This window comes from Schistocerca gregaria, chromosome 8, assembly GCF_023897955.1.
Source record: "Schistocerca gregaria isolate iqSchGreg1 chromosome 8, iqSchGreg1.2, whole genome shotgun sequence".
NCBI classification, from domain to species: domain Eukaryota; kingdom Metazoa; phylum Arthropoda; class Insecta; order Orthoptera; family Acrididae; genus Schistocerca; species Schistocerca gregaria.
Genome location: NC_064927.1, coordinates 115,880,775 through 115,905,377, shown reverse-complemented (window position 1 = coordinate 115,905,377; position 24,603 = coordinate 115,880,775). Strand labels below are relative to the sequence as shown.

Here is a 24,603-nt window from a genome sequence, read left to right as displayed (position 1 = left end):
CACAATGCACCCCTCCTCTATTTATCTGCAACAATTCAGAAAAGTTTCCCTGTCCCTAGCCAAAACCATGTCCATATCCTGTTCCTTAAATGCTGCCTAAGCAATGGCATCTCCCCACTCACCAACCATAAAAATCCCATTTCTGGATCCCACACCTCCTTCCACAATGACCTTCACCTTTCCACATTCCACTAGTCACTTTCCCTCACAAACCTTGTTCTACATAAACACGTTTACACAGCACAGGCATCACAAACCACCTCCACTCCCTCCGCAAATTACTGCTACTGTGCAATTCCCACCAACTACACCTTATCACTGAAATTGAAATTCTGACACTCCAGAACCTAGTAGAACATTCCGTACACCAACTCCACAAGTTATCCAGCCTGCTGACATCCTACTCCCACCTTGCGGCACCACTATCCAACCCCAGCCCTACTTCCAATGCTCCTCCTCGTTAACCCCTCATAGCAGCCAGACTGTGCCTTGCTGACCTTCTCAACCTTCCACATCCTCCAAAAACCCCTACCAGCATTCCCTGAAATCCAGAACCAAAACAATCCCAGAAGACTGTTGTTAACCTTTCTGCCAGAATCCTCCGGTCCACAAAAGTTACAGTCCTGTCTAAAGGCCCCATATTCAGCCCTACTCCCAGATTTTAACAGGCTGGGCATGTGAAAGACCTACTCTCATTCTCCCACTCTTTACCGTAGAAGCACTTCTTTGCCACCAACCCCTCCACCCGAAACCTGTCCAATCTTAACGTCAAACGCTGCCTGTCCCAGTTATATCACCATCCAACCATGACCCTCCCACACTGCCGCGTAACCATCCCCTAGTCACCTTCCAGAAATTGCTAACTTCCAACCTGATCTCACTGTCCTTCCCCAAGTCCCTCCCTAAGAACAACCTTCAGCAGATCGTGACCTAATCATCATCCTGGCAGATAAATGTTCCACTCCTGTTGGGATGAATCGTAGTGACTACCTGGCAGAGGGCATCTGCCAGCTGTCTGACACCTCCACTTATAAGCTCTGCCAAAGAGATCCCATCTCTCCAACATAACCTCCAATCCCTGCTGAAATCCTTAGGCTCTTTGCAGAACCTGTCCCCTGAATCCATTGCCTGCACATCCTAGCAACAGCCTGCATACCCACTTTCTCCATGCTCCCCAAAATACACAAACCTGAGCTGGTTACAATGCCCTCACCAAAATAAACTTGACCCATGTTGACCAACACCTACAACCAATTGTAGAAAACATAGCCTCCCACATTAAAGATACCAATCACTTCCTGCACTGGCTCTCCATCATCTCCTGGGTCCCTACTTATCAGTATAGATGCGGCCTCCTTGTACACCAGCAACCCCCATGCCCATGGCCTTGCCATGCTTGAACACTACGTCTCCCAATGCCCTGCAGATTCTACACCCGCCATTTCATTCCTCGTTCCTAACCGACTACATTCTAACCCTTAACTGCTTCACCCTTGAAGGGAAGGATAGAAACAAATTTATGGCACAGCCATGAGCACCCACAATGCACCCTCCTATGCCAACCTCTTCACGGGCTACATAGAGGAAACATTCCTAGCCTCTCCAAACCCCTGGTCTGGTTCAGGTTTATTGATATCTTTATAATCTGGACCCAAGGCCAGGATACCTTATCCTCATTCCTCCACAATCTCAACACCTTCTCTCCCATCCACTTCACCTGGTCCTCCTCTACCCATCGTGCCACCTTCCTAGATGTCGATCTCCTCTCAGATGGCTCCATCCACACCTCAGTCCACATCAGACCAACCAATCACCAACAGTACCTGCACTTCGACAGCTGACACCCCTTCCACACCAAAAAATCTCTCCCATACAGCTTGGCCACCCTTGGCAGACGCATCTGCACTGATAACTCCCTCGCCCGTATGCTGAAGGCCCTGCAAAGGCCTTCTCAGACGTGCAATACCCCCAAGATCTAGTACACAAACAGATCCCTTGTGCCATACCTCACACATACCTGATCCTCACATCCAACCCAAGAACCACCCACAAAGAAGTGTGCTCCCTTGTCACCCAGTACCATTCGGCTGGACTGGAACAACTGAACCACATCCTTCATCAGGGCTTTGATTATCTATCATCATGGCCTAAAGTGAGGGACATCCTCCCCTCCTAAAGTGATGTTGCACCACCTACCCAACCGCCACAACATACCTATGCCACTCCCACCTCCAGTCCCCTGCCACAGGGATCATACCCTTGTGGAAGGTCCAGATACAAGACCTGCCTTATCCATCCACCCTGCACCTCCTATTCCAGTCCCTTCACAGGCTTATCCTACCTCATTAGAGGCTGGGCCACCTGCGAAAGCAGCAGTGCTATATACCAGCTCTGATATAACCACTGCACAGCGTTTTACATTGGTATGACAACCAACCAGCTGTCAGCCAAAATGAACAGCAACCATCAGACTGTTGCTGAAAAGAAGGTGAACCACCAGGGCACAACATGCAGTAGAGCACAACATATGAGATTTCAGTAGCGGCTTTGCAGCCCGTGTCATCTGAACCCTCCCCACTACCATCAGCTTATCTGAGCTGTGCAGATGGCAACTATCCTTACACATCCTTTGTCCCGTAACCTGTCTGGCATAAATCTAACGTAACTCACTGGCCCCCTCCCAACCCCACTAAACATAGCGTGGTGTGTGCGGGCACGCGTGCGCCTCCGTGTGTGTGTGTGTGTGTGTGTGTGTGTGTGTGTGTGTGTGCATTCTCCTACAGCTTGAGAAAGGAATTCCACTCCTAAAGCTGGCAAAGTGTAGCTCTGTACCTTTAGTGTGTGTATTTGTCGATGATACAGCACTTTTGTCACTAGGTGAGCCATCTCATTTATTCCTAAATAATTCGTTATTCTCAACCAGAAATTTCTGTACATGATTTTTTTACATACGCTATTAGAGTTGCACTATGCACATATTAAGCAATAGAAACACCAGGTTGGAATAACGACGACAACATACGGAATAGGATAGATTGGTGTTCACTGTAGACAACCCATTGAGTTGCAGTCAGGCGCAATGAAAAGACCGTTACACGTGGTCAGAGCTGCTTATGGTGGCAGCCAAATTTGTGTGAAGTGCACTTACTTGCATGAATGTGTGTAGGTTTTCTTTCCTGAGGAAGGCTTTGGCCAATAGCTACATGTGTAACAGTCTTTTCATTGTGCCTGTCTGAAAATAAACAGGTCAATTTTATGGTTAATAGTTATGTACATATAATATTTTATATTGATTTTTCTGCAAATGCGACACCCCCAAGGGGGCTCATCGCACTTTGGTAAGTACGTGCTTGGCAACCATGGGTCCCCAGCCCTCGCAGCACCGCTTCTCTTTCAATAGTGCTTGTCTCCTCTTCTTCTGTCCTTTTCTCCTCTCTTTCGGAGATGTCTCATGCCTCCATGGGCTCTTGAAGCTCATTTGTGTTGGTTTACTTGTAGGATTCTTCTCTCTTGTACTGCTCTTTCCCTATACTGTTCCTGTATCACTCTTTCCCTGCGCTGCCCGTTCCTTGCGCTGCTTTTTCCTCTGTCCCTTTTCCGCTCTTTCCTTGTTCTCTCTTTCCTCAGCAGCGATTTTTGAAGCCATTCTTTCTTTCCTTCTTATGTTTTATTCTCCTCCCTGTGTGTGTCTGATGGCCACCCATTTGCTACGTAGCAGGAGACTGGGTAACGGGTAATTCCCATCCCTGGGTTGGCATGTAGAGCCCGCACATAAGCTCCGTATAGTCAAGCCCACAACGCGTGTGTGGTGTACTTCCTTTCAGACCCATTGATGGGACGAGGTTCTCCTCACTCGGCTTCGAATAGGCCACAGCGCTATGACGCACGGCTACCTGCTCCGGCGAGAGGACCCTCCAATGTGTGGTGCTTGCGGTGTCCAGGTCACTGTGTGCCACGTTTTATTGGATTGCGTTTTATTTTCTGACCAGCGGGCCGCAGCTGACTTGCCAGCGGACCTGCCATCTCTTTTAGGCAACACTCGGACGAATGTGGCTAAAGTTTTAAAGTTCTGTGACATGTCAAATGTTGTTACAAAGATTTTAGAGAGAGGATTTTAATTCGCTCACTGTGTGACAAGCTAGCCCATATTTTATGTAAGTGGGCAGCCAATAACAATTTCCTGTGACATTCTTGTCGCTATGTTTCCCCTTTCCTTAGGTTTTACTTTCTTATGTAACATTTTCCTTCTTTTCCTGCTTTCTTTGAGAGTGTGCTTTAGTTTCCTTAGGTCTGTCCACGTTCGTTCCTTTTAATGTGTGTCAGGGCGCTGATGACCTCGATGTTGAGCGCCCATAAGCCCCAACACACACACACACACACACACACACACACACACACACACACACACACACACACACACACACCCTGGTACAGGCCAGGCCCAGGCAGGGGTGATTGCCTGTGCTGTTACCTTCCTTCTCTGCCGATTGGTCCCTCCATCTGTTGTTCAGGAGGTGTGATATAAGGTGAGGACAATCACCTAAGGCGGGGGCTCCCATTTGGAGAGCCCCTAGCTGGAAGGAGCGTGCTATCGGAGATGCTGGCAATCATAGGGGACTTCTTCCCAATGACTGACTTCCCTTCTCTTTCTCAAAGAGTTTCCCATAAACGAAAGTGGAATGAGGCTCCTGCCTCAATGTCTCTTCCCGTTGTACCTCAATATCTAGTGGTCTCACCTTTAGATGAAAACCAGACTTTTGCTACTGTTAACCCCTTTGTCATACAGAAAGGTGTGGATGGCATAGCCGGCCCTGTAAAGTCGTGCTCTTGTCTCCGCAGTGCTACTCTTCTTTTGGAAATTGATAGTGCTCTCCAGGCCCAGAAACTACTCAAGGCCCAAATCCTCCATGAATAAAAGTGAAGGCTCACAGGAAACTTAACTCGTCCCACGGTGTTATCTACACCCAGCTGTTGGATGGTTTGACGGAGGACAATTATCTATCGGATCAAAGCATTACTGCTGTTCATTGAGTTATGAAAAAGGAAGCTGCCAATGTGGTGCCCACTTGCACATTGTTCCTGACTTTTGATCGGTTAACACTTCCTTCCAAGGTAAAGGCAGGCTATGAAGTCGTCTCTGTGCACCCATACGTTCCCAATCTATTGCTGTGTTACAAATGCCACCAGTTCAGTCATACCAGCACTTCATGTAAAAACACAGCCAAATGTGTCACTTGTAGCAGGGATGCACATGAGGGCACCTTTCCTCCTCGTTTTCAAGCTCCACCCACTACCATCCTGCCTTCCTTCCTCAGACACAGGCGGAGGAGGCTCGTGCAATCTCTTTCCTCTCTTTGAATCGAGAATGCTACAATATTTCTTTTACTATGAGGGAGCTCAAGCATGCTCTCTCCTCATCTAGGTCTTCTGCTCCTGGACTCGACGCAATCCACGTCCTCATGCTGCAGAGTCTCACTCCTGCGGGAAAATGCTTTCTCCTTTATATCTACAACTGTATTTGGACTGACGGTGTATTTCCCATGCTTTGGTGTGAAGCTACTATTGTTTCCCTACCTAAGCCCGGTAGAGATAAATCTCTTCCTTCCAGCTATCATCAAATTTCCCTTACCAGCAGCATTTGTAAGGTGATGGAATGCGTGATCAATGGTCGATTAGTGTGGTGGCTGGAGTCACACCATCTTCTCACTAATGTCCAGTGTGGGTTCCGAAAGCGCCGCTCAGCGGTTGGTCATCTCATCACCCTGTTGATGTTCATCATGAATAATTTTCTGCAGGGGCGACAAACAGTGGCTGGTTTCTTTGATTTGGAGAAAGCCTATGGTACCTGTTGGCGAACAGACATTCAAAGTACTATGCACACATGGAGCCTCCATGGTCAGCTTCCCACTTTCATCCGGGAATTTTTAACAGACGGAGTTTTCTGGGTACATGTGGGTTCCTCCTTAGCCCACACTTTTTCACAGGATAACGGGGTGCCTCAGAGCTCTGTACTGAGTGTTGTCCTCTTCGCCATAGCCATCAACCCCATTATGGACTGCCTTCCAGCTGGCATTTCCGGCTCTCTTTTCGTTGATGACTTTGCTGTTTATTGTAGCTCCCAGCGGACGTGTCTCCTGCAACACTGTCTTCAGCATTGTCTGGACCTTCTCTGTTTGTAGAGTGTCACAAATGGTTTCCACTTTTCTGCTACCAAATCCGTTTGCGTCTTCCTCCGTCCTTGTAACTGGGCTAAAATGCTCTCCCATTCGTGGATGCAAAGTAGTTCTCCCCACATGTCATACCTGGCTGCACCCGGTCCCTGGTCCCTCAATGTCCTTTGTGTGTTGAGTGGTACACCTCTTGGGAGCTGACTGGACTGTCCTCTGCCTTTATCGATCTCTTTTCTGCTCCAAGTTGGATTACGGACGCATTGTCTACTCCTGTGCACGGGCATCTATCTTATGCCATCTAAATACAATACACGATTTGGGGATCCGTCTCGCCACTGGTGCCTTCCGTACTAGCCCTGTTGCGAGTCTGTACGTGGAAGCCAGTGGATTACCGCTTTCATACCGGCACGACATCCTACTCAGTATGTATGAGTGTCGACTTCCTTCGATGCCAGGCCACCCAACCTTTGACCCTTTTTTGATGACATTGTTGAGCGCCAGTACGAGATGTTCATTTCTTCTCTGCGGCCTACCAGCATTTGCTTTCTTTACCTGCTTCAGCGGCTACAGTTTACACTTCCTGCCACTTTCAGAATGGGGGAGAGCCCTTCACCACCTTTCCATCGGACACATGTTTGTGTTCGTTTTGACCTCAGCTCATTCTCAAAGGAGTCAGCTTCAGAGATGACCTATCACTGCAAATTTCTCGAACTTCTTTCACAAGATGCCGATGGCATATTTTTGTACACTGGTGGTTCCAAGTCTGCCCAAGATGTTGGCTGTGCTTTTATCGTCGGTGCTGATAAGTTTCAATACCGACTTCTCGAACTGTGCACAATTTTTACAGCAGAGCTTTTTTCCCTCTATCAGGCCGTTCACTACATCCATAGGCACCAGCTCACTCGCTGCGTGATCTGCTCTGACTGCCTCAGTGCCGTTCAGGGTCTAGGTAATCCAGATCCAGTCCACCCCACCATTAGACAGATCCAAGACTGCCTCCATTTGTACCCGGATGGGGGAGCCCAAGTGGTGATCATGTGGGTTCCTGGCCGTGTTGGTTTGCCAGGGAATGATGCTGCAGCCAAGGCTGCCGGCCATCTCGGTAGGCCCGCCTCTTACTCTGTTCCCTCACAAGGTATTTGTACTTTTCTCTGTCGGCATACCATGTCACTTTGGCATGACCATTGGTGCTCCCTTCGTGGGAACAAACTCAAGAGAAGTCAAACCTCTCCCAACAGCGTAGTTGACTTCCTCCCGGCCGTCTCGCTGTGAGGAAGTAATGTTAGCTTTGTTGCAAATAGAGCACTGCCGCTTTAGTCACCACCACTTGTTGAGTGGCGACCCTGCACCCAGCTGTCCTTTCTGTAGCCAGCCATTCACAGTCAGACACTTTCTAATCCTCTGCCCCTATTTTAGCCACTTATGTCTCAGGGTCGGGCTGCCACCTGCTTTGCCAGACATTTTAGCAGGTGACGTGTGAGCTGTGGCTCGCGTTTTAAGTTTTTAAAAAAGCAGTAATATGACAAAAGAGATTTGATTTCTACCTGGTGACTCTGGTGCCTTATCGGTGTCTTTTAGATACTCTTCCATAATGTCTTGATGTTTTAGATTTGTTTTTTCTTCCTTTTTGTATTGGACCCCGCAACGGTTTCTTTGCCCTCTCAGTCCCAGGATTCTATGGGCACTTATGACCTTAGATGTTTTGCACCCTAAAACACCACAAAAAATCTAAATGTGACACACACATTCTCTCTCTCTCTCTCTCTCTCTCTCTCTCTCTCTCTCTCTCTCTCTCTCTCTCTCTCTCTCTCTCTCTCTATGTTGAATATGAACAGTAAGGAAAGATGCTGCTTTGCCCAAGTTTCAGCCCCCCCCCCCCACCTCCACCTCCCCCCCCCCCCCCCCCGCAGAATCTTAATTGGTTTAGTATAATGTTTTATAATTTAATTTTTTTGCCTCCAGTTATTAATGGAAAGTAAATAGATGTGCAGAAATGCGATGTCCTTTGCTGTTAGTCATGTCTGGTTATAATTAACGCTTTTCTCTGTTGCAGACACACCTGATGAGCAAACTGGTGGAGATAGTAGCAAGAGTAATAGTATAACCTCTGAGCATTCAATCCATTCTGTGGGTGTGAGTGCATCTTCGCAAAGCAGTTCAACAAATAGTCTTCCCCCAGCCACAGATGGCAATGATGGCAATTATCCTCCTTCGGTCCGTAGGCACAAGGTGTGCTGTTGCTTGGCATTGCTTGTTCTCATTTCTTTAGAGTAGTAGTAGTAGTTGTTTTTTATAATTTTTATTTGGTTATTTGTATCTGGACTTCATTCAAATGCTCTTAAAAAGTTATATAACTGGTACTGGACAGTGGATAATTGTTTGAAACATTTATCTTGCTAGAGGAAAATAGTGCCTGCTATTTTAGGAAAAACCACCTGTTATTTTGCTGGTGCTAATGAAACACGATATTTTACATATCCATAATCTCCTCAATTTTATTTATATTCATTTCTGGAATGGAAGATTTTCATTAACTCAAACATGCACATCATTGTTCATGTGAAGAGTACACTGCTCTGCAAAACTTAGGACAAGCTAGACAGGGTAACATAACATACGAACTGCTAAGTGGAAATGAATTGAAAGTGTGGTAGTGTATTACCAGAGGTCTGTCAGGCACAGAAAGTTCAATGTCACATGGTGTGAGGTCATTGTGACAATTGCACCAAATAGGGATGGTCCCACAATACAAGACCATTAAAGGAACAGGGAAAAAACAATGTGTGTCAATCTGCAAGCAGTTATGGTGCAGTGTGATGGTGATCTTCATTACAACTTGGTCTGGATACAATATTTGGATGATTTCACATGGGTAAAAGACGCCAGGAAACCGGAAGGACGAAGTAGTGTGGTGTGAGGGTGTCTAATATTGCCTTAGGTTATGTCCTCCAAACCTTTGCACTCATTGGTGACCATTGTTGAGACACCATGCTCCTTCCCCATATGCATATTTTCAGTTGTGCATTTGTCCCTGACTTCATTTTAGTGGATGAACAACGCAGGTGAAGGAGCTTGTGGGACAAGAGGATACAGGGAATGAACTGGCCTGCCGTTCCTCCAAATTAAATCTAACGAAGCATGTGTGTGATACACTGAGGAGACATTTTGAGCACATTCACTTGCATCAACAACCATCCAGTGGCTGTCAACTGTACTGGTGGACGAATGGAACACCTTACTACTTGAGCTTCCAACCTTGTGATGAGCATTGGAGCAGGTTACAGAGCACACATGTTTGTCCATGGTGATCACAAAGCCTATCAGGAACCATATCCCACCTTTTGTAATGTCAAGGAGACGATTGAAAATTACAGAGCCTTCAGTGTCATTACTGTTGTTGAAGAAAACTGTTATTTCTCTTAGGCTCGTTGTATTTCTTTCAATTACCCTCTGTTCTATACTGTAGTGGTTCTTTCTATGTATGATCCAGTTTTCATAGAGCTGTTACTTGGCGGTGACATATCATGTGCGAAATTTACTTTCATCTATAAGTTTTGCACACAGTGTCTTTTTAATGGCTGACACACCATTAGTAAGGTTATTTTATCCTAAGTAGAGCCAGGCATAAGCACAGTGATTGCAGTAAATGTTCTGTCGACATGTCACAGGAGTTGATTGGAGTAATCGCATGTATATAATATCGCATGTATATAATATTCAGAGTCGTCTTCTTAGATTATTCTTGGTTATCATTAATGTGGAATCATCCATGGTGGCGAATATTGCATTGTAAATCTGTGTCCATAATCTGTTACTGTCAAGAGAAAATAAGTTTTTATCATTTAAACTTGTAAATAGTCTAATTAGTTATGGCAACAGGTCATAACATGAAATTTGTACTTATTTCAAAGTAACATATATTTACACTAGTCGTCGAGTTCCTCTAAATTGATTAAAGCAATTTCCAGGATAGTTTATTTGATAATGACATGTCCAATGTCCTTCCACTACCTGTGTGTGTGAAGCTAGTGTAATAGAGTGCCTCAGGTGATGAAAGCAACAAATTTGTGAAAACTAATGTGTAAGATATATATTTTTTGCTGATTAGTGTTACTTATACTTGGCATAGTTTAATGTGTCTGAAAAAGGCTTAGCAGCATTGTACGCTATTTAAAATTATAATTGGTAATGTTTGGAATACATAGCTCAGCAGAGGACACAAGAAATCAGTTATGTTGAGTTTCAGTATAGGGACATCATTATTATTTTGTTGTTACACATATACAAACATCCAGGGTTGTGCCTCTGTGGTTAACAACCATAGTTGTAGATCGGAGCTTGCTCCATCCAAGGTTAACTACATTGAAAGTCAACCATGGAAAGGTCTTTTAGGAAAAATTTTCTACTGTCCTGTCCAAGAATGCAGGAGAAGGCTACATTGGATTCGGTGGGTAGCCAACTAAAAGGCGTCAATGAATCGGAGCATTGGCAATTACACATTCTTATGCCAGTTCATAAGATCAGGATCAAACAAGATCAGATCAACTACATTGCAACTCGTAATATTAAGTCTCTAATTAAAGCAGCAAAACTAAAGAATTTGATAGCTGAATTAGATAAACAGAAAATTTTAGTAGCAGGACTCTAGGAAATGAGAAATACTACAGAAGAACCATTCGAATCACAAGGCTACAGAGTTTACAATGGGAAACCTGGAATAAGGGTTATGAAAGAACATCCCCAATTTGGAATTGGGTTTATAGTCAATTTGAAAATAATAGATTTGATTATCGATTTTGAAGCCATCTCCCCTAGAATGGCAACTTTGAGTTTAAAAGCATCCAACAAAATTCATACCATCATTAATGCCCATGCCCTACTAATGACAAGAATTTTCTAACAAAGACTAGAAAAGAAGTGGAAAAGTTTTCGAATCTCCTTGACTAAACAATAAACCAAGTAAATATTAACTATGTTAAGATCCTGTTGGGGGACTTCAATGCCCAACTCGGAAGAGAAAAGAAATACCAGGATATCATTGGGAAATGGGTTCCACATAAACAAATAAGAATGGTCAAAATAAATGTAAATGTCGTGTGACTAGGACCTCCCGTCAGGTAGACTGTTCACCGGGTGCAAGTCTTTCATTTTGACACCACTTCGGCGCGATGATGATTACGACAACACAACACCCAGTCTCTTAGCGGAGAAAATCTCCGACCCAGCCAGGAATCGAACCCGGGCCCTTAGGATTGACATACTGTCACACTGACCACTCAGCTACTGGGGGCGGACATAAGAATGGTCAGAGACTTGAACTCTATAGGGAACACAAACTGATCTCAAAGTCCACATACTTCAAAATGAGGCCAAACAAACTTAAAACATGGAAACATCCTGATTAGAGAGAAGGAGAATGGCAGCTGGATCATGTATTCATGGACAAATTCTTCCACAGAGAAATCGACAATGTTAAAGTATAAGAGGGGTAGATAAAGGTTAGGTTAGTGTTTAACATCCCGTTGACAATGAGGTCATTAGAGACGGAGCGCAAGCTCGGGTTAGGGAAGGATTGGGAAGGAAATCGGCCGTGCCCTTTCAAAGGAAGCATCCCGGCATTTGCCTGAAACGATTTAGGGAAATCGCGGAAAACCTAAATCAGGATGGCTGGAGACGGGATTGAACCATCATCCTCCTGAATGCGAGTCCACATAATTTAGAAGAACTGGTTCAAATTCTCAGGCAACAAGCAGAAAATTTAGCCCCATCGTAGCCCCATTGAGCCCACGTAAAAGACATGTCTGGTGGAACTCAATATGTGACAAAATTCATGAAGAAAGACATCATGCGTGGTTAAAATTTCAAATACACAAAACAGAAGAAAATACAACCAACCTCAAAAATATCAGGAAAAAGTTCACACAAATTATCAGGCAAACCAAGAGACAATCACAGAAAGATCTAATCGACTCAATAGAAGAAAATTACCACAAAAACAATTCCAGATACTTTCACAAAATGTTTGGAAGACAATTTCAAAAATTTGTCCCTCCCATGTATGGAAAAATGGCACATAATGACAAGGGAAATGCTGAAATCATGGCAAAAGCATTTAGTAAACTTTTGAATTGTGAAGAACCCCAGGAACTTTTAGCAATTACACACACACCCCATCAAGACTCCACCTGATCTCTTAAATCCTCCCAACAATCCAAGAGGTGGAAACGGCACTCAGAGAGATGAAAAATTATAAGACATGCTGAGAAGACCAAGTTTTTGCAGAAATGTGGAAATATGTGATTGATACAGGTCAAACATGTTAACACACAGCCCTAACAAAAATCTGGATGACAGAAAAGTTTCCCGAATATTGGACCACAGCCATAATCCACCCACTCCACAAAAAGGAGATAAAAGCAACCCAGATAATTAAAGAGGTATCTCTCTCTTAGACTGCACATACAAGATTTTCTCCAGAATCCTATACAAGAGGATCAGAGAGCAACTATAGGAAGAATTAGGTGAATACCTTGGAGAAGCTGTGCAGAATAGAGCATCACTTTAAAATTAGCCATAGAATATTACAAGAAACGAAGAAAACCTCTTGTGATAACCTTCGTGGACTTTGAAAAAGCATATGACTGTGCCCATAGACCTTTAATGTTAAAAATCTTAAGAAATTTCGGTCTCCATACAAAATTAATCAATTCGATAGAACTCACCGTAACCAACACTATATCAAAAGTCAAGTTCAGGGGGAACTCTCTGAGCCATTCATCATAAAAACAGATTTAAGACAAGGAGATTGCTTGCACCCCTGCTGTTCACCTGTGCTTTAGAATACATAATGAGGGAATGGTACAAGACTAACCCACGAACATACAAATTAGAAGACCCAAATACAACACAAGTTTAAATTGTCTAGGATTTGCTGATGACTTTGCTCTCTTGTCCAACAGCATTCAGGAAACCAAACAAGAAGTTATCTCACTACAGGAAATAGCACACTCATAAACAAAATTGCCATAAGAAACCAAGAAATCAAAATTGTAGATAAATTTAAATATCTGGGAGAAATCATAACATATAACCTCAATGGAAAGCCAATGTGGCATAACAGAATAAACAAATTGACTAGAGCACAATATATTATCACCAAGAACACCTAGAAGAAAAAGAGCCTGTCAATAGCAACAAAATTAAAACACTACAAAACAGCCATTCAACCAGAAATAACATATGCAAGTGAAACCATCTTCAAAACAACTAACACTGCACAAATAGACAAAATACTCAAAAAAGAGAGAAGAATCATCAGAACGTGCATCAACAAATCGTATCAGAAAGATGGACACTGGAGAGTAGTTACAAATGAAACAGTCTACAAGGAAATAGAACCGGTAATGAGTACAGTCAGGAAGAAACGCATTTCATTTTTTGGATGTCTAATCAGAACACCAGAGAACAGGATCATCAGGAGAATAATAGAAAAATTGTGGAATAGTAAGTTCAACATTAAGTGGATTTCAGAAATCAAGAAAGATATGGATAAGCTACAGATTACATTGGAAGACCTAAGAAACAAAACTGACAAAATTAGGAAACTCACAAACAAACAAACCAGTCTGCAAACGAGAATCAACAAACAGACAATAGGAAGGGTGATTCCCAATGAAGAGAGAAGGATGAGATCCGAGAGAATGAAGACAGGAAACTGAAAAAATTCTTTGTATAAAGTTGTATATTAAAAACAAAGATTCCAAGACTTACCAAGCGGGAAAGTGCCGGCAGACAGGCACAATGAACAAAACACACACACAGAATTACTAGCTTTGGCAACCGATGGTTGCTTCTTCAGGAAGGAGAGGGAAAGATGAAAGGAAGTGGGTTTTAAGGGAGAGGGTAAGGAGTCAAGGAGTCATTCCAATCCCGGGAGCGGAAAGACTTCCCTTAGGGGGGAAAAAAAGGACAGGTGTACACTCGCGCAAACACACACACACACACACACACGCACACACACACACACACACACACACACACACACACACACACACACACACACACACACGCGCGCGCGCGCGCCGGGGAGGGGGGCGCCAAATTCATATTCTTGAGGAAAGAAACTTGTTTCATAAAGCGTCTAGCATTCAGCGCACGTTTTTCTATCGATTATTCATATGATTTTGAAACGCTTCCCTGTTGATTTTTGAACACATTTTAAGTTGATTTCTGAATGAATCATAAGTTGACTTTTGAATGAATGCATGCATAGTGTACGTGATGTCTGTCAGGAGAATCCTCGTTGCATCTAGAAATAAACTTTCCGCAGACAAAAGGGAGTGGGGCTACATGAGCTTGAGGGAGTAAAGGCGAACGGATGAATGCCAATCGCTGTCTGTTTATGTGGTTGATTGGGTTTTCCGAATGATCGACATTGTTATAATTACTAGTGAAATCCACAGATTCAGACTACCAGAATGGAAATAAACAACTGACAGGAATAACAGGAGAGAGAGATTACGTATTATATTGTCAGTGTTCAAGAAAAAGAAATTTTGACAGTAATTTTTTGGCCAGATCGCTACATTAGTAAGGACCAATAGTACAGTCCCTGGCTAGCAGTCGTGTAAGTTCTATTCTGGAAGTAATGCGGAAAATGTATTGTTCGAACACGTAATAACGCCTAACCAGAAAATAATCGTGGGATAACTAAACCTGTGATTCTGGCAAGGTTAGTGAAGTTAATTGGCAAACAAATTTTGACAGTGGCAGCAATAGCTACAGAATTGGTGGTGACAAGATTGTATGTTAGAACGAGGAAGAAGAGGAAACGGGGACATCACACAAATTATGGAAGAATAAGACGATTCCACATTTATATAAAAATTTCGTAGTACTACTTTTAGATCTCGTGCTTGAGAAGCTCGTGTGTATGAATTAAATGTGAAACTATTTCCTAACATAAAGCTTTTTGCTTGTAGTAGGCCTAATAGGCATTTGATATTGGTACTTTGTGGATTATATTCTGTCGTGTTATAAAAATGGCCATTTGTGCCAAAACAGTCTTGTTTATTTGGTGTGTTACAAAATTGCTGCCATATTAGAAAGGGCTATTTTGTTTTATCCAGCAGACCGTGATAAAATAGACATTATCAGATCTATAAACCACACCAGTCTTGGGGTATTAGTTGTATTAACAGCTTGTTCAGTATTAGATAACGACATTTCGATTTTTCATGTAGCAAAATGTTTGACAAACTTTGATGAGGTAATAGATTCTTTTGCAGAAAGGAAAGAACGCCATGTAAAGCAGTAGCAAGATTAGAGATAAAAAATGCCAGGAGCTAAGGTTTGTAGAAATGTGTAATTTCTTGCTTATCTCTTGTCAGTATTGGTTTTATATATCCTATATTTACTTTTTATGTCACACACAACAGCAAGTTGTTAATTAATATGCATTAAGAGTTCAGATTTTCTGAAGAGTTCTTGTTCTCTCAGTTACATATAATCACATCCGCTATTAAGTGCGAGATTTTTTTAAAGAGGTGCAGGCTGCCAAACTGGCCGACTGGGAGCAGGAGAAGCACCATAGGACATCTTAATTTCCACTCTCCTGAATATAGTTTGGACGTGCTGTAGAAAAATGCTTTATGAAGAGGCATGGCACTGCACTTTGGCATACTTAAGAGCAAATAATATGTCGTACATTTCCTCGAATACACATGTTTTATGTTTCAGAGTTTTCAGAAAGATTTGCGCTACAAGATGAACATATTTTGAAAATTCGATTTTTTTTTTTTAGTATTGACCCGGTTCGTAAATGTAGATCCGGGGCTGATGCGCAGATCAGTCTGAGTTATAGTGTGTAGCCTCCAAATGACCCGCGTTTACATTTAGTGATTTTGCTTTTTCCCCTTCGTTTACTCTCACGTCAAATGAAAACAAAATGGATATCTGTGGCTAGGAGGCTATCACGTCAATTAAAACACATTCACATAATTACGGAAGGCTGAAATATGTCATTAGTTTCAGATTGTATTTTATTTCCGACTTTCTGACAATCAAGCATTAATCGCCTTGCGGAACAATAAAGTTATTTTTGTCTGCTAAAGAAATTTTTGTTAACCTTCTCCACAGAGGCAATCAATTTATTTGAAACAAAATGTTTAATTCCATAGTACTGGCCAGTTTCAACTGTTTGCTGCATTTCAAGAGCACATTTTCATTTTCTAGCACGTATGGCATTATGCCACAATAAAGAACCAAACATGATATAATACAGTACTGCTGCTCCAAGAAAATTTACATCCCGGAAACCTCGCTGAAAAGCTTAATATCAGGTCGCGGTCTATTTCATTGGGAATCTGTACTTACGAATGTGCCCTTTAAATATGCACTTTAAATGTGCACATTTAATTATATGGTTCACGAAATTCTGATGCTCTTGCAGTATCCTCTGATGTCTTGTTTCTTTTATGACATAATGTATGATCATTAAATGTTTTACACGTATGTACATACGGGTTTCCTACGTCATGATAGCTACCCAAGTGCGGTGTCGCCTGTTATCTGCGCTCTCTTGCAACTGCTGAAACGAACCTATTACTAACAGGTCGCGGGAAAAAATTGCGAACAGTGGTTTAAAAAGCGTTACTTTCAAAGTAAATATCATTTTACGTAAGTTGAACCATGTGGCTGACTACATCACATGTCCTACGCTCTGAATATCTGCTGTCATCGGCTGGCGAGATCACGTGACATGAGCTACGAACGGCTTACAAAAGCGCATCGAAATCTTGATTTCAATGATTCGGAAAGTAACATGCGGTGTTTGGTGGAATTCCAATGTATACTTTCGTAATACAAAAATACGCAGCGTACATGTTGCTGCACATAAAAGATATTTCCAAAACGTGTCTGTTTCCCTGAGTTACTTTTTCTAAAGTGCCGGGAAATTGCACATCCTTATATAAAACCATAACCATTCAAAGGATTGATAAGGGAAAATATACTGTCACCCGGGAGAAACTGTATTTTTAACCGGGAAACCCGGGAATTTTTTTTTTCTTGTCCACGTATACACCCTGATACATCTGCTCCTGTGTTTGCAACTGTTTATTCTGAAGTAAATGAGTTTTTAAACATGGCCGTACGTCCATAACAGATAAATAGCATTCAGGAAATCTGGTGGAAGTGACCATCCCCGAAATGATTGACAAAACCCACAATATGGATTTGAGTGATTGACGAATCAGTGTGCGAAATAGTTGATGCCACAGGCAGATTGCAAGTTACATTGTTTTCAATTTTCCATGAAAAGTTGGGTGCGATAAAAATCGTGGGAAGATGGGTACTGCATTTGTTCTTGATAGAGAATAAATGCAACTGTGTGGTCAATGTTGATACTTTGGCACTTTTCTGTCAAAATTCTACTCAATTTCTGCATTAAAACATAACTGTGGCTGAAGCATGGGTACACTACTACACTCCAGAGACTTAAGAAATAATGAAAACATTGAGTTTTGAAGGGAAATGGCCACTAAAGAAGGGGAAGATGGTAAATTTGGCTGGCAAGGTGATGCCCAAGATTTTTTGGAATGCTCAAAGAATCAGCTACATCCGATTACCTGAAACAGATACAAACAATAACTGTATTGTTTGTTGTTATTCTAACAGTTAAGTGAAGAAATCAAGCACAAATGTCTTTGTTTAAAAATGATGATGATTCTCTTCCATTACCACAGTGCATGGCATTACACCTATTCAGTTTCCATGGCCAAAATTATGGAACTGGATTTCGAATTATTGCAGCATACCGTATATCACTGGAGTTGGCATCTGAAGGGGGAAAAAAAAATCGAAGCTTGAGATATGACTCACTGGATGGCTATTCATATTGAAACAGGTCATTGCCCAAACCAATGCCTATTTAGGAGACCTTCTGAAATCATACTTTTTGAATGGCTTAAAAAAGTTAGAGCACGTTTGGAAAGGTATATAGAGTTAAAAGGGGACTAAGTTAAAAAATAAAAATAAATTCCCAAAATAATTTTTCTAACTTTTTCTAAGCATTTTTTGAATGAGTCGTACTGTCTCCAACTAAAGTAAGCTAATGTGAGCAGTCCTTCAAATTTGTTTGTGTACTGTTTTAATTAGCATATATAATTGCTTATTCACCATTATAGTAATAAACAGTACGTGTATTTTTTTTTTTTTTAAAGTGTTAAATATTTCATTTTGACTGTTGAAAGTGCTTGTGCTGAAATATTTTTTATATTTATTTGTAGGCCAGTAATTCCAATGCAATCCAGGATCATGGTGCTAACAATTTTGCAACTATCAGAACAACATCCATTGTTACGAAGCAGCAGAAGGAACATATGCAGGAAGAAATGCATGAGCAGATGTCTGGTTATAAGCGTATGAGAAGGGAACATCAGGCTGCCTTACTTAAGGTATGTTATTTTCTGATCAGTGTGGTACAGAGCCACACACAGATAAAAAAGCTGATCCACTGCAGCTTATTGTCAGTGATGCTGTTCCTGCTTTTCATTAGAAGGTATATTTCCATTCTTATTTTATTTCTCCCAAGCCTGTGTGAATATTTTGCAGTTACTTGAGAACTGTCAAATGTTATCTGCTGTTTGTGCTCAGTTGGGAAGATTCTGTGCAAAATTTCGAAAAAATTTTATTGAGAAGAAGTGAAAGATATTGCAGAACAATATATTTTACTTGCAGGGATTATTACTAATTCTAAAGTTTTCTGCATAAAACATTAGAAGTGCCATCTTTGAGAAATACACATTTTTGATGTGTTGAAACCACTTTGGCAGTCCTTTGATAACTAACTGAAGCCCTGATGATGAAGCTGTGCTTAACAAGATTCATTGGCAATAGAGACACTATTTTATAGACAGTGGACAGACTTTCTCATTAACCATTTAAAGTTGGTACACATCTGATACATAGCTGTAATTACTTACAATTACTTATAACATTAAAGTGTCTATATCAGACTAGTGTTGGAATTGCAGTGGATTTAGTAACGTGAGCAATTTAAGTGCTGTAACTGCCATAATATAAATGTAAAGATTGTAAAACTAGGGCGTTTTTGCCTTCGTGACTAATAATGCAGTACTTATTACCATTGGGAAGCAATGGGAATAAGGATCTCCAACCAAAGATTCAAAAGCCCCAATTGATAGGCTGTAATGGTAGAGAAGTGGACATCTTTGTTCATGCTTGTTCCCTTTTTTTTTATCCGTAGTTGAGAAGTTCTTTTCTTTCCGTCAAATATTCCTTAGTGATCAACCAAAAATAAGGCAACGAAATTAAAAATGTGTTTTTTCTTTAATTGTTTAAGTGTTTGAAGTGCACATTCTGTATCTGTGCAATTATGAAATTATAAATGTACAATTTCAAAAATTTAGATTATTTGTTGTTGTTGTTTCACAGCTGGAAGAAAGGTGCAAGCTCGAGATGGAAGCACATAAACAACAGTTGGACAAAGAATACGAGAGTCTGTTACAACAGTTTAGTAAAGAACTTGAAAAGTTACAGGTTAGACATCAGCAAGAGCTTGATCGAAAGGTATGTAAACATGTTAGGTACTGAGTAAGTCACTAGTACTTCATACACCTTGACAAAGAAAGAAACCACTTAGTCTTAATACAAGAAGTGGACAAAAACATCCATTCTGCCCACATGGACAAATATACCACTCAAATGTTGATAGTTTGGGCATTAAGGTCTCAGCTTGTATATTTGTGTTAGGTGTTAAATTATACAGGATTATTCAAAATAATGTTGACACTTTAAAGTGATATTAAAAAGTATTTGTGTGGACCCACTTTGCCCCTGGGTATGAGTGCCCTTGCCCACAAGTAAAAATTACAGTGTTATCTCCAGAGAACATCGGGTCCATGCCATCAACTGGAGATTGCCAGCTGATTCACAAGTGGTCCATCTTTATAGCAGCTCAGTATCCAAGAACTTGTGAACATCTTTGTGGAAGATAAAGTGAGCATCATCCTGTTTAAAAATGAAACTGTCACTGTCCTCGTGCAATTGCAGCACAAACGACTCAAAATACCATCTCCATTGGTCTGGTAATCATGCTGCTAAGCAATCACTGTAAAAACTTCTTGAGTAGTTATTCCCATACATTTAATCACATAATATCTTATCTCAATGCGAACATTTTTTCCAATCCCTAGAAAATGTCTTGGAACATTTTGAATAACCCTGTCTGTGTATATGACAGAAGAATATTAATATTTAGTTATCATGTCTGACCACTTTTAAACTTTCACCAAATATTTATGTGGACCCTAGACAGCCAACTATTATGGAAATAGAACAACCTAACAAAGCAACTGAAACGTTTTATGCTTATTAGTATTCGTGGTTGTGAACTTTTCAAAATAATTAACCTTGTTAATAGATGACTAGTAAAACACACTTTATTGTGTTTGTTTGCATTGCCATCTTCTGCAGCAGCTGTTCAAATTTGTTACTAGTGGTTATCTGTCTTGAGCTGACCGCAGATTAATTAAAAAAAATTCCGCCAGTTGTGTTTTCTTTTATTAATAAAGTATCTTCCATTGTTATTCTGCAAATTGGATATATACTTTTGTGCACTTTTAGGTTGACTGACAGATGAACCAAGCAATAAAATTGACCAGTTACACACAGGCATAAATTCTGTTCTTGATAAGATACATTTTACAATAGGGAAAGAGCGAAATAGACAGTTAAATTTCTAGGATATCACCATAAAGATTCAAAATAGCCAACACACATTTGACATATACCAGATACCAACAACAGACACAGTTATACTTGACATCACAACATACCAGTTCTCAAACAGGGAGCGCTTAGATACATGCTCCACAAACTAAACACAGTATCATTAGATACACACACTTTCTAAAAAGAAATGAATGCCACAATACAAATAGCCACAAACAATGAATACAAAGAGAACTTCGTAACAAAGCTGAACAAGAAAATCAAGAAACAGAATAGAACAAACACCCAGCAGTCATCAACACAAGGACAAAATCATACACAAAATACAAGAATAAGAACAACACAAAGTTTGAAAGGAACAGAAAGCGAGAGATGGTACACAGTGACATACAACCACAAATACACACACAGAATATCGAATATGAATATTTTCAAAAAATGACACACAGAAACAGGACACAAAACCAACAAATGAAATCAGAAAAACTCTCCAAAAATAATAAGAAATACTTTTCTATATCAGAAATAAGGAATATACCAACTGAAATGCAATACATGTTGTGAAAGATCCATAGATCAAACCAGGACGACATTTCACACCCGATTCAAAAAATGTGTAAGAGCATGGATGTATATGATAAATCGTTCAACTTCTGCAGAATACTTACACCAACACTAACATAAAGTAACAGCCAGAAACACAGACATGGAAATCAGAAGGATAAACAACAACAAAAACACATCCCACCATTCACAAAAACTACCACACCCCAAAAAAAATTCGTAAATGATCAGACCAACTATGCAAGCTGCACACTCTTTAAACTGATTGACCACTTAATATAATATGAAATATACACATTTAACCACGACAATTTTACAAATCTTCACCCACCCACCCACTCACACTAGCGCGCGCGCGCCCACACACACACACACACACACACACACACACACACACACACACACACACACACCAGAGAGAGAGAGAGAGAGAGAGAGAGAGAGAGAGAGTAGTTTCCCAGGCTGTGTGGAATGAGAAACAGTTTACAAAAGTGAAGTGTAAATAACGCAGAATGGCAAAAATTGTCAAGTGCAAATGCGGATCGAAGTCCTTCAACGTCAACCGCTGGTAGCAAGGAGGGAAGAAGCAGAATATGTAAAGAAACACTGTAAGTAACTTGCACACCAACTGTATAAACAAAACGCTGTTTGTAACCTAAAACAACTAAAAATGTACAGATATATGCACCCAATTTGCAGAATAACCATGGAAGATGATTTATAAATAAAAGCGAAACATGTCAGGTGTAATTATTTTTAATTAAAAATTGCATTCAGCTCAAGATGAATAACCAATAGTAACAGAAAGCATGCTTTGAATCAAAGCAAATAGAAGCTAATGAATGTTCTCTCTTGTAGACAGAAGTCAAGTACGAGCAAAGTAAACATGTTGGGAATAATATTAAAAGGCAAAGCAAACTGTAGACCTGGCTGTAGCAGGAACTAGCTTGGTCCCATGACAGGTGTGGCCATGTTCCAGTTCATAGTATCGTGGTGTTACAGGCAGAAACGACAACTTGGTGTTAGTGTTATTAGCGTGAAAATCAGAATGAGAGGGGAACAACAGTGCTGAAGGAAAAGGTGACATAATACTGAAATGTCGAATTTAGTGAACCAGTGGTGTGCAAATAATGTTGGGAGGGGTACAATGCAGTGCTGTAAGATTTTCGTGTGTGCTCCAAAGCAGAGTAAGTAAAATGGATGCAATAAATATTTCATTGATGATACAGATAAATGTGCTAAAGGGAGCAATTTCTGCAATGCTGTGAACAGTACAGGGAATTAAAACATTTGCAGACTAGTAAAGAAACGATAAGAATGCAGCCTTTGTTTAAAAGATGCCAGAATAAATGTGTCATTTGTGCAAATTTGAGAATGTACTACATTATATTTTTACCGAGAAATGAAGTCTCAGGAGGGGCCATTGATTTATTTATAGAAAACGCCGATTCATACACATTACCTTGACTTCCACTTCACTAACTAAAAACACTAACATTTAGACAGAAAAAGCAACCTCATTTTGCTGCTATGACATTAGAAAAAATGTATGACAACAACTGGTGCAGACATACTTTGACAGAAGCGAAAACTGAAAATAAAATCGTAATTCTGCTTGCCTTAAATGGCAAACATCATAAACCGTATTTACTCGAATCTAAGCTGCACCTGAAAAATGACACACAAAATTGAGGGAAAATAATTTTCCTGAATCTAAGCCACACCTGAAATTTGAGACTTGAAATTGAAGGGGAGAGAAAAGTCTAAGACCGCACTTCCAAATCAAAACAAAGTTGGTCCGTTGTAACATGACACACAATTTAGGTCAAATGGATGAAGATACAGCGACAGTAGTTCGGTTCGAGTCATAAGCTTAGCAATTAAGCTTTACCAGGTAAACATTGCTATGCGTCAGGCGCTCCATCCGTATTTATGTGGGTACCCTTCCTTTTCCTCGTACTTCATTGGGTTTGAATCAATTGCCTATTTTGCTTTGATCTGATAAGTGCCGTTCTCTTTGTTATAGGTGTTTACATCACTCAACCTGAAAATGCATTGTTGTACTGTGTCTTTCATTGTTTGTCACATTCTGATGAGTGTTTACGACCTGTCACTTCTGACAGCATGGCTTGCTTTTGTGCATGCTACTGCCGCTTGCGATGAGAGAGAGAGTGCTGCTTTCTTCGATAATGATCAACAAGAACCAGATAATAGATTGCATATGATAGATGATGTACTGAACGAGAGTTTAGCGAAAATTTACTCCATTTGTAAATCTTTGCAGGCGCCTCTTTATTAGTACATTACATTGTGCACAGAAATTAGTCATCTTAGATTTAAAAATGTTGTTGGTTGCCGTACTTCATTTCTGACCGTATCACTGTTCGCCATAAGAATAATATGAATATAAACATGATATGATACGTATATTCTTCCATATTTGCTGTTGTCCCACTCTAGTTTCTTGGTTTATTAGGCAGACAGGATTTAAATGAGATAGCAGCAAACACGAAAGAGTACATGGCATAATGTTTACTTTCGTATTATTCTTATGGTCAAGAGAATACTGCATGTGATTCACGATTCATTTCTTGTCACAGGTAGGAAAAAATTCAGAATGTAGAGTTGGCCATATTGACATACATCGCAAACAGTCTTGCTAGTCGGATTTTCGTAGTCGATTTTAGTGATGACTTCAAATGCAGTGTGTGTTGTCGTCTTCAGTCTGTATACTGGTTTGATGCAGCTCCCAACGCTTTTCTATCCTGTGCAATGCAGAGTAGCAACACTTCTAAAAGAAGAATGAAAATAACTTAGAAATTAAATGCTGAAATTTAAAACAAAATTTTATTTATAATACATCTTATATGAAATGTTTAAAATATCAGTCATGATTCTGAATCACCATCACTCGATTCTTTGTTGCTCATTTCTTCATACAGAGCATCGTCCTCCCATATAGTGCACTGGATATTGAACATTTTTTAAATGCTCGTTTCACAGTTTGATTTGGAATTCGCTTCGATGCATCATAAATCCACTGGCACACATGCGACAAACTTGGGTGTTTTATACGTCCTGTTGGTGTCAGTTGTCTGTCCCTTTTTGAAAACCA

At 40.8% G+C, this 24,603-nt stretch overlaps 1 protein-coding gene across 5 annotated transcripts in view; it reads left to right on the top strand.

Annotated features, from left to right (window-relative positions):
* LOC126285303 (serine/threonine-protein kinase Tao) overlaps positions 1-24,603 on the top strand; it is a 175,861-nt gene that overhangs the window by 79,059 nt on the left and 72,199 nt on the right. For 3 of the 5 annotated variants that reach the window (XM_049984596.1, XM_049984595.1, XM_049984594.1), the window contains 3 exons: positions 8,224-8,399; positions 18,458-18,625; positions 19,626-19,760. In XM_049984596.1, the coding sequence (XP_049840553.1) occupies positions 8,224-8,399; positions 18,458-18,625; positions 19,626-19,760 (479 nt within the window). The remainder of the gene's footprint in view (positions 1-8,223; positions 8,400-18,457; positions 18,626-19,625; positions 19,761-24,603) is intronic. The other 2 variants (XM_049984598.1, XM_049984597.1) reach the window with 1 other exon arrangement.